This window comes from Bison bison, unplaced genomic scaffold (assembly GCF_000754665.1).
Source record: "Bison bison bison isolate TAMUID 2011002044 unplaced genomic scaffold, Bison_UMD1.0 scf7180017858770, whole genome shotgun sequence".
Lineage (NCBI taxonomy): Eukaryota > Metazoa > Chordata > Mammalia > Artiodactyla > Bovidae > Bison > Bison bison.
Window position 1 is genome coordinate 2,539,996 of NW_011489342.1, and position 11,083 is coordinate 2,551,078.

General features: G+C 43.0%; 1 protein-coding gene across 1 annotated transcript in view; it reads right to left on the reverse strand.

The window, feature by feature from the left end:
* Positions 1-3,605: 3,605 nt before the first annotated feature.
* The window catches only part of MTURN (maturin, neural progenitor differentiation regulator homolog (Xenopus)), a 32,811-nt gene continuing 25,333 nt past the window's right edge, over positions 3,606-11,083 (reverse strand). Inside the window, exon 5 of the mRNA XM_010829419.1 lies at positions 3,606-8,919. Within this exon, the coding sequence (XP_010827721.1) occupies positions 8,809-8,919 (111 nt within the window). The 3' untranslated portion in view covers positions 3,606-8,808. The remainder of the gene's footprint in view (positions 8,920-11,083) is intronic.

The window sequence follows — 11,083 nt, forward strand, 5'->3', positions numbered from 1 at the left end:
TTCCACGATGCTTGTGACATGTTTTTTGTCCTTTCCACCAATCTTCCTCCAGGGTCCCAGCTCAGCCAAGTCACCCAGCAAAGGACAGCTGTCAATCCCAAGACTGTGATGTGAGTTAGACCTAACGCAGTAGAAACAATAAAAAACCTGAACAGATGGGGAAATGGGGAGAGAGGGAAGTAAAGGACTTCCTATTCCTTCTTGGGCTAAAAGGAAACCCTGGGGCAACTCTGGGAGCCATTGGGAAGCCCCAGGGCTCCCTGGTTTTGGCTTTGTCCTCCGGTGGTCTGTGACATTCTATGCTGCTACTGCATGTTGTGTCCTGGGGCTTCCAGGAGCCTCAACCAGTTTTTAGGGGCTCCCAAGTACCTTCTGGCCAGATGTCCTACAGATGCGCAAATCCTTCCCCACCCACCCCTGGTCTGTGCAGGCCTCAGGGAGCCTGACTTGAGACCTGCTGGGACCCGTCCTTGGCACCCAGAAGTTGGGTTGGAAGCAACGGGGCTTCACAAAGCCTGCCAGCTGATCACCAGAAAGGCCTGGGCTACCTGAGAACACAGAGCGGTCTTTCACCTGGCTCAGAACAAAATGAAATATGCCATCCATCTCTTCTCTGGCACTTCCCCAGCCCTTCTCAGAGGGAGCTAAATGCCACGCTTCATTGATCGGTCAATAAGTCGTGTTTATTGAGCTGACAGTGTGTACGTATGGGGGTGGGGGAGCTGCAGAGAAAGATGGATGAGAAAGGAAGAAAACCAACTGGGGTCAAATGCTAGGATTCATGTATAAAGAAGGGACTCTACACCTTTCCCTCCTATGCATAGCTGGGCTGCTCGCTCCTTTCGTGCTATGCTGGGGGTCTGCTTTCTTGCCTTTCCCAAAGGCTCCACAAGGAAATGGGGGAGAGCCTCGCCAGCACTAGGAAACCCTTTCTTTATGTGGTGCTGACCTCTAGAGGCTTCCAATTAAACAGCATCCCAAAGGACCAACTTTATTTTACGGCCTATTTTTTACATCCTGCATGGTTGCCATATTTTCCTGGAAAATAAGGAGAAAATTTCTCTGCTCCTTTAAATGCTGCCTAATAGGAAATGCAGACTTTATTCTTTGACTGCCTAATTACAGCCTGCTCAGATTTTTAAGAACACCATTGCTTTTTGCTCCAGAAAAGGGAAAAAGGTAGGTTAGAAATTGGCAAAGTATTTCAAAGTTAGTATCTGCCTACTATGAAACTAATAAAAGGAACAGCAGAGGGCCAGCTATTTGGGATGTATTTCTGGAGTTTCCAAAGTGATCAGGTGGCCAAACCCACTAAGGGAGACAGGAATGTTTGCTCCTTACCCATCACCCCAGTTCAGCAGGAAGGCACGGTGGTGGTGGGAGGGGGGCACGATCTGCCAGCCCCTCCTGCACACATGTGCCAGCCCACTGGCTCCAGTTCTGGTGCAGGGTACAAACACTGGGTTTTGCTTATTTCATTTCAACCCATTGACATCCACAATGAAAACTAGGGACACTGGGAGGTCCCACTTGGCCTGACTTTATTAAGAAAACGAGATTCATTTCTAAAGGAAAGACTATTCTTTACATCCCTCAGCAAATCCCCCCACGTTTCCCCATCTTGTTACAGGTTTTTACTCTGTTTTTAGTATTTATTTACTTGGCCGCACCAGGTCTTAGTCGTGGCTCAAAGCATCTTTGATCCTCATTGCTGCATATTGGTTCCTTACTTGTGGCACATGGGTTTTTTTTTTTTTTTTTTTAGTTGTGGCAAGCGAATTCTTAGTTGTAGTAAGTGAATTCTTAGTTGTAGTGTGTGGGATTTAGTTCCTTGACCAGGTATTGAACCCAGGAGCCCTGCATTAGGAGCACAGAGCCTGAGTCACTGCACCACCAGGGAAGTCCCCTATCCTGTATTCTTGATCACAAAAAGAAGGGACATGTAGGAAGGCAGGAGAAAGTATCCAGGGATGTCAGCACTGGAGCTAATACACATCTACTATTTTGGCTGGGGTCTTTCTTTTTTTGTTGTTTTATTATTAGTGCTTACTTTTTATAGTAGCTTTAGAATCACAGCAAATATGAGCAGAAGACAGAGATTTCCCATTGATCCCCCGTCTACACACATGCGTCACTTCTCCCATTTCAACGTCCCCCACATAGTGATGCATTTGAAGCCTACACTGACACACCTTATCACCCAGAGTCCATCATTTACATCAGAGTTCACTTGGTGGTGTATATTCTATGGGTTTGGACAGGTTTATAATTATATGGATTCACCATTACAGTATCAGAGTAGTTTCCCTACAAAGCCCCTCTGCTCCAACTATTAATCCCTCTCTTTTGAACTCTTTATTTCTAAAAGGGACCTTAGAGAACACGGGTTCAAAATGGAGAAATAGTTTTGCCATTGTTGTTCGTCCAGCCCTGGTCTCCTGAGAAAGCACTTTCCTTATAAACTTTGTTTCCCTCCTGCCCTGATCTCAGTAGCCAAGACATGTCCCCACAACACTAGTGCCCGGAGGGAACTTGCAAATGAATCCATACTCTTGTCTTTACAGATAAGGAAACAGAGATGGGGGGCGGGGAGGTGACAAGCCTATGATCACACAGCCGGTCAGGGAGGAGACTGGGCTAGAGCCTTGTCCTAGGACAACCGAGTAGAGAAAGAGTCTCTGCTAAGGGAGCACTAGGCCCAGCACTCGGATAGAGTAGCAGGTTTGCATTTTTAGAAATCTATCTGTGAGGGACTTCCCTTGTGGTCCAGTGGCTAAAACTCCACCAGGGAGTCCAGGTTCGATCTCTGGTCAGGGAACTAGATCCCACGTGCCACAACTAAGATCCGATGCAGCCAAATAAATAAATATTAAAAACCAAAAGGTCTATCTGTGAGAGTGCTCAACCAACAGTAACAAGGGAATTCTCTTGTAAGAAAGGCTTTGTCTGGGGAAGACCACATCGCTGCCACTAAGTGAGGTCTGCAAGCTTGCACACTGCCCACCACTCAGTACACTCTCTAACAGCCATGTTAAAATGAAGAAGCACAAATCAAGTTACCCGAAACACATACATGAGCTTCTGGGCTGTGTCTATTTCAGGCAATCGCAAATCTAATTTAACAATCTATAGAGACCTATTCATTTGGGGAAAGAAACTTGCTCTTAAATAATGGGACTTATTACCAACTTCCAGATTTATTCTTTAAATGCCACTGTTTCTGAAAAACAAGTGGGAGGAAAGTAGTGGGAAATAGTGTCCTGTCATCACAGAATGACCACAGGTTTCTAATTGGTGCCATAATGGATTCCTGATTAGGACAAGGGAAAAAAAAATCTAAGGTTTGAAGGAAGAGTGGAAAATTACTAAACACCAGCTGCAGCATCAGAATAGATTAATGTTTCCAAATACATCAATTATTAACATCTGAATCGTATCAGTGGTTGTTGCAATCACGTCCTCACTCGCCCACTCCCACCCCAGCCAGGCCCCAACAATAGCGACCACAGAGCTGGCTGATGATCCCCAGTTCCCGTCCCCCTTCAGATCAAGTAAGGTGTCCTTTAGGACCAAATGTGGTGGAGACGGTAAACAAGAAGCACATGTCACCAGAGATCGGAAGGCTCTTTAATAGCAAGCGTATGGTAATTACATCGTTGGATGAGATCCTCACCCACAGGGGAGTGAGGAAGGAGCAGGTGTAGACAGGGTTCAGTTTGGGGTTTACACTGCTGAAGCATCTAACAAAGGGCAACAGTTTTTGGCAACCCATTTCACAGTTCTGTAATTTACAAGAGATTTCTTCGAAAAGAAATATAAAGGCAAAGAAAGCATACACACCCTGCATGAAACATTTCTCACCTAAAAAACAAAAGCCCCAAACCGTTCCTTGCTTTTGCTTCTTATGCGGATAGCTCAGCGCTGCTCTCTTACACAAGTGAAGACTGGTTCACAGATGGTTTCAGGTTTTCCCTAGAACTGACGGTTTACTCTCGCCTCTAAAACGCTGAGGAGATACAAAGCACTGCTCTGTATCTTATCTGCCTACCTATCAGAAGGTATTTAAAGTAAAAACTGAATCTGAAGAAACAAAAACAAAAGGAAAAAACAGGCAAAGGCAGTTTTTACAAAGAACAGACCGTCAGCTTTCTCCGTGGTACTGAACAACTTGAACGCACAGTTCTCAGCAAATTGTGTTCATTTGTGTGTGGCCTGGCGCCTGCTTTTAACTACTTGTGCCTATTCAACCATACCGTGCTTTAAATGGACTTTCTACAGCATGAAATGCTCACGGGTCCTGTTTTTGTAATCCAAATGTGAGTGATATCCAAATGTGATATAAAAGACAACACCTTATTTAACAACCTGCCCAATGAACATGAGCTTTAGCAATATATTTTACCACAGACACCACGTTGCCACGGATACCAGTGGCTACGGGCATTCTGGCAAGTCTGAGAATTAGTCTGCATAAAATCCAGAAGACTTCAGCCTTTCACCTCATACCTGGTATCACCAAGATAACTGATTATGTCTTTATGGAAGAGGATTTGTTTTTAATGCAAAACATTTGAGGCTTGTCTGGTACTCTGGAGACTAACCAATCAGGCAACAGCATCTCTTTGGAGTTAACACTCACTAGAGGGAAGCGGGATCCGGGATCCACTTGCGTTTCAATTGTGCTCTTTCTACAATCCGGGAGCGTGGTGGAGGAGATGGGCTCTGCCCTCTGGCCAGCGGGGACATTTCTGATACAGACCCTTCTCTGCAGCAGACAGCGAGGTCAATTTCGGTTCTCCTGCCTGCCAGGTGATCAGAGGCCCCTCTCAGATCTGACAGCACTTTGGAAACATAGGCTTCTCTGGCAGGTGGTTTAATGAGGAACAGAACTCCACCAATTTGCAGGCCATCCACTGTCTCCTTGGCTGGGGTGGGGGTGGATTTTTAAAGCCACAAAGCCACCCCCAACTCAGGACTCGCCTCTCAACAGGCAAGCAGTCCCTTATCAGGAAAGCAGGCCCCTGGTGAGATAGCCAGGAAAATAGTTCTCTTGTACTTTATAGAATAACTGCCTCTTGGCTTTATTTATTTAAAGAGTCAGACCCTAACTCTGTCATTCTATTGGACACTTCACTCCTCTCCTCCTACCCCAGGTTAAGTCCTGCCTATTCTTACGTGTCTTCACTCAAACCATGGGAAATCAGGTCTGTTCCTACCACAGCTTCCCCACCTGTACATTTTAATATGCAAGATTTCTAAAATAGAAATTCTGACAATGCTCTAATATCGCAGCTCCCCTGGGTCCAAACACTTTGTGCTCTCATGAACCAGAAGCAGAATTTAGAGATGTACTTGTGCTGGGGAAAGGTTTCTGCTCCTATGTGGACACTGACTGAGAGGAGAGAGGTTTCACTGGCAGACACTGGAAACTTTGATTCTGGCACCAAGACACAAGGAGAATCCCTAAATAAGAGACTTTTCATGTTCTAGACATGGGGGGAAAAAGCACTATGTGCTGCTGGGAGCCTGGAAGACTTGGGTGGACACTGGGGTCTCCAGGGTGATCACAGGGATACTATGGGGTCTCACCTCCCTCCAGAATCTGTTCTTCGACTCCCCAAAGTCTCTTCAGTATGATTAGTAGGCAGGGAAAGTAACTGTGTCACCATTAGCAAAATGTTTCTGTGATTCACTCAAACCTGGGATCCAGGTTTTGTAATGTTATCACAGGCATGACTTCACAGTTAGCCCACAGTGATTGATAAGCAACCAACCATCCCCCTTCACTCACCCACCCACACTCACACACATGCCTGCGCATATATACTCAGTCACTTCCTATTACTTCTCTCTCTCCCTGGATGACATGGCAACAAAGTACTCATCTTTCACTATCTCCCAGCTCTTCCTCATGTGAATTCCCCTTCTCGGTTAAGTTAAACTTGTTCTACTTCCAAAGTCCCGTCTGTCAGGGCACCAGGAAAACCCTTGCCTTCCACAGCAAAGCACACCAACTGGAATCAGTATGTTTTCCATGATCCTGGGGGCCCTCCTTCACCTTCTCACCCAAGGAACAGAATCTCATCAGCCCCTTAGCATCGGGGCTAAGGGGCTGCGAACACTCACAGACCAACACAAACAAGATTCATAAGGTATTTCCTTTGCATTCTTGAAGAGTTTCCTTGACTGTAGCTCTTGATACACACACACAATAAGACAGTTAAGGAAGGGCAGTGGTTCAAGCAGGAAGGCAACCACCACCTGCTTTAGGTGAGTGAAGTCACTGGCCCAAGGTCACGGGCAGAGTCAGGGCTAAATCCAGGTCTCTCTCCTAACTCCTGGGTCTCCGCTCCTCCCATGGTGCCACAGAGCCTCTCCGCTCAGTGTGTTTATGTGTTTGTGAGAGTCTAGCCAGGCAACCGCTTCCATAATGAGAACCACAGGCTGCTGCGTCCCTGACCAGCCAGCTGAAGCTCCACAGTGAGCAGGCTCTAGTGCTACCCGGACAGAGAATCCACAGCGCTGGTGGGTGTGTGCACGTGTGCACGTGTGTCAGCGTGCACTGGAGCGGATACGCACACTCAGAGAAAACGAAGCTTTAGAGGGAACAATCTGATTCGCAAAGTTCTTTGGGGTTTTGTCACAAAAATAAGAAACACACAGCGATGTTCCCCCCAACCCCTGGGGGCAGAACAAAGACCAGATTTCTGCCCGGCATGGAATGGCTGAGTTAATCTCAGCTCGATTTTTATAAACAGAGAACATTTGCATAATAATACCAAAATGCACCTGGTCAAAGCCTAAACACTTTTTTCATAAAATACATTTTATATTAATGTCCATTCCATTTTTGAACATATGTAAATTTAGATTTTTAAGCCTCGAACTACAAAATTTCCAATTTACCTCTGAGTGGAGCAAGCTAGTCAAGCGTCTTCATTTTGGTGGCAGAAGTCATCCTTTCGGCCTACTGTGTGAAAATGGAGCTTATGGATCTGGGTGCTACCTATGGGGAGGTGCAATTTCAATCACCTGTGCTCAGGTACACAGCCAATCAGAACACGGGCATGAGAGCAAAGCATGGAGTCTGCTCACCCCACTGGATGAAACCTCAAGGTTTGTTTTGTTAACAGGCTACTCTGAAGGAAATTCATTTCACTTTAAGTTAACCTTTAATATGTCTTTCCAATAAAAAAAAAAAACAAGACAAAACGTGGGCACTGAAGCACGGATGGAAACCGCGAAATTATTTTACCCGATGACTTAAAACTGCAGGACACCATTTTAACCACAAGCAGCTGTGCTCCTCACAGCACCAATCAATTAAACAGAAATTGTTGAGATAATCAAGTTTACACCGACATGCCTGGAAGATATACAAGACTCCCATGAGCTCTGTGGCCTCTACTGCTGCTTTCTTAATCTAAAACTTTGACAACCCAACAGGCACATGTGTGCATGTTAACAACAGTTCCACCCCAGATGTTATGACTTGTCAAGTGTTGTAAAAGAGGCAGTCCGCATCTTTTATTAAAACCAGAGATGCAGAAGGGTCTAAGAAAAATGAATGTTTTAAATAATTCCATGTTAGCATTGCAAAGAATTTCCCCACTCGGTGTTTGTGGCCAAAAGGTGACAGCAGTGTTTCCAGTTATTATCACAGTTGCTCCTGTGAGTTGTCTGACTATTTTGATCATTAAAACTTCCCCACTGAACCAAGCTAACCCATGATTTAAAAAGTCCCACCTTCATATCACTTTATGACTTCACTGCAATTGAATTCTTCAAAGCACTTGATTACAATTTTTAAATAACTTATAGAGTGGGATCTTTTTCTTGACTTTTTTTGAAAGAATAAGAGATGAATTAAGGAAGTAAAGAAGGATTCCATCATATTAAAAAAAATTTTTTTTTATCCTGGTTTATTTTCCTTTTAAATTCATCTATGGCTTCAAAGTTTAAGTGGCACTTGGAGTCGGGATGTTTTCATAATTTAATAAGTTGCCATCTTGTTATAAAGAGAGAAGGTAAATGTTTCATATGGGGGTGGCTTATAAACATTTTCAAGAAATCAATAATTTATGTCATCCCATTTATATCCTCCACTTTAAAAGTAGCTTTGGAATCAGCATGTTTTAAAATAATTGAACATGCAGGTAATGTTTCTACCTAACCATGAACCAGTTGCTCTATACCCAGGTAACTCAGTAATGGCAGGACACTTCAACAAAGGCTTCTTTGCTTCTCTTACCCTCTTAATCCAAAATTAAGTCATTCTCCTTTTCTGCCTGTGTATTTGCACTTGGGCAGTTTTAATGACTAGATATTAAAACTCATGCTTTATAAGCAAAACCTTCCACTTACACACACTTAAAAGGTACATTAAAAGTGCAGACTGCATTTCTTCTCTGCCATGCTTTCCCTCAGTAATGTCACCTGTGATGACTCAACGCATATCCTTAATACATTCAGAGTTCTCGACATTCGAGTCAGCAAATGTTAGTTCTCCAACATAAACTCAAGAGAGAACAGTCAGCCACAGAATGGACTCTAAATTCAAACTGGCAAAGGCTACAGAGACAACTCCATAGAGACCCACTGAAACGGGAGTAAAATTCAGGTCACTTCTGAGCAAAGCTCATCCCAGATATTGTGTGGTCATTAAAAAGGTATTTCATATTAATTTGGATGCTGGGAGTCAGACGTCCTGTTTCGAAGTGCTAATGCAAAATGCTAACCCAGGAGCTCACGACCCCACCCTAGGTACACGGGGCTCACTCTCCTTCTCAGGCAGGAGCCCTTGGAAGTCTACTGCTGACTGACCCCCATCTGGGGGTGGTCCGCTTCTGGCTCCTCCTCTTCCACATCTGCACTGTACTCCTCAAAAGCGTCGTCATCTGCATCCGGAAGCCCCAGTAACTACAGGGGAGAGAAGAGAAGCAGCTGTGAGTGCCAAGTGGCCAAAAGGCAGGAAGACAACCAAAGGCAGCTAATACAAATTCAACAGCACTGACGACAAGGGAGGCAAGGATACACAATGGAGAAAAGACACTCTCTTCAATAAGTCGTGCTGAGAAAACTGGACAGCTCCATGTAGAAGAATGAAATTAGAACATTCTCTCACATCATATACAAAAATAAACTCAAAACGGAGTAAAGATCTAAATGTAAGACCAGAAACCATAAAACTCCTAGAAGGAAACATAAGCATAGCACTCTTTAACATAAATTGTAGCAATATAGTTTTGGATCTATCTCCTAAGGTAAAAGAAATAAAAGGAAAAACAAACAAATGGGACCTACTGGAACTTAAAAGCTTTTGCACAGCAAAGGAAACCACTGACAATACAAAAAGACAACCTACTGAATAGGAGAAATATTTGCAAATTATATGACTGATAAGGGGTTAATACTCAAAATACATAAACAGCTCATACAACTCAAAAAAAAAAAAAACCAATCAGAAAATGGGCAGAAGACCTGAGATACAGATGGCCAACAGGCACATGAAAAGATGCTCAACACTGCTAATTATTAGAGAAATGAAAATCAAAACCACAATAATATCACTTCAAACTTCAGAATGGCTGTTATCAAAAAGTCTATAAACAGCAAATATTGGAGAGGATGTGGAGAAAAAGGAACCGTACTACACTGTTGGTGGGAATGTAAATTGGTGCAGCCACCATGGAAAACAGGACGGAGGTTCCTCAAAAAGCTAAAAATAGAACTACCATATGACCCAGCAATTCCACTCCTGGGTATGTATCTGAAGAAAACAAAAATACTAACTCAAAAAGACATCTGTACCCCAATGTACACAGCAGCATTATTCACAATAGCCAAGACACGGAAGTAACCTAAATGTCTACCAACAGATGACTGGATAAAGAAGACGTGAGACACACACACACACATACACACACACACACACACACACACACTGGAGTTATTACTCGGCCATGAAAAAGAATGAAATTCTGCCACTTGCAACAACATGGATAAACCTAGAGAGTATTATGCTTAGTGAAGTAAGTCAGATAGAAAAAGACAAATACTCTGTTATCACTTATATGTGGAATCTAAAAAATCATATGAATGCATACAACAAAACAGAAAAAGACACATAGAGAACAAACTTGTGGTGACCAGTAGGGACAGAGAAGGAGAAAGGGGCAAAACAGGAGTAGGGGGTTCAGAGATACAATTACGTGTAAAGTAAATAAGCAACAAGAATATATTGTATAGCATGGGGGATTATAGTTATTGTTATGTAATAACTTAAATGGATACCTGAAACTAACAAAATGTTGTAAATAAACTATATTTCAATTAAAAAAAATTCAACAGCACTTAACAGGACTCAGTACAGCAGCTATGGATATCTCATGGAAGTCAACTACCTTTGTAATTTTCATAAACTTATTTGATGGAAATGTCAATTGCTCAGTGGATTGGTGCTCACAGGGCTAGTAGGTTTTATCAGAGAGTCTAAAGAGTCTCTACTTTTAACTATCATCCACATATAATATTTATGCACACACAGATATCTGGGCTGTCAGCAGTAGTACAATGAACAGTGCTGACTATCCCATCAAGATGTTAATATCTATTCCCCTCTATATTTTCTCCTATAAAAATTCATGATGTATTATTCGTAACACACATGTAAAAACACAGAAACTACTAAAACATTCAATAAAATGGTTAAAATAAATTATGGTGCATCCATAAAATGGAATCTGATATATCCACTTAAAGTAATATTTTTGAATTATCTAATGATATAAGAAAATGTACTGGACTTCCCTGGTGGTCCAGTGATTAAGAATCCACCTGCCACGTGTACCCCAATGTTCATCGCAGCACTGTTTGTAATAGCCAGGACATGGAAGCAATCTAGATGCCCATCAGCAGATGAATGGATAAGAAAGCTGTGGTACATATACACAATGGAGTATTACTCAGCCATTAAAAAGAATACATTTGAATCAGTTCTAATGAGGTGGATGAAACTGGAACCTATTATACAGAGTGAAGTAAGCCAGAAAGAAAAACACCAATACAGTATACTAACGCATCT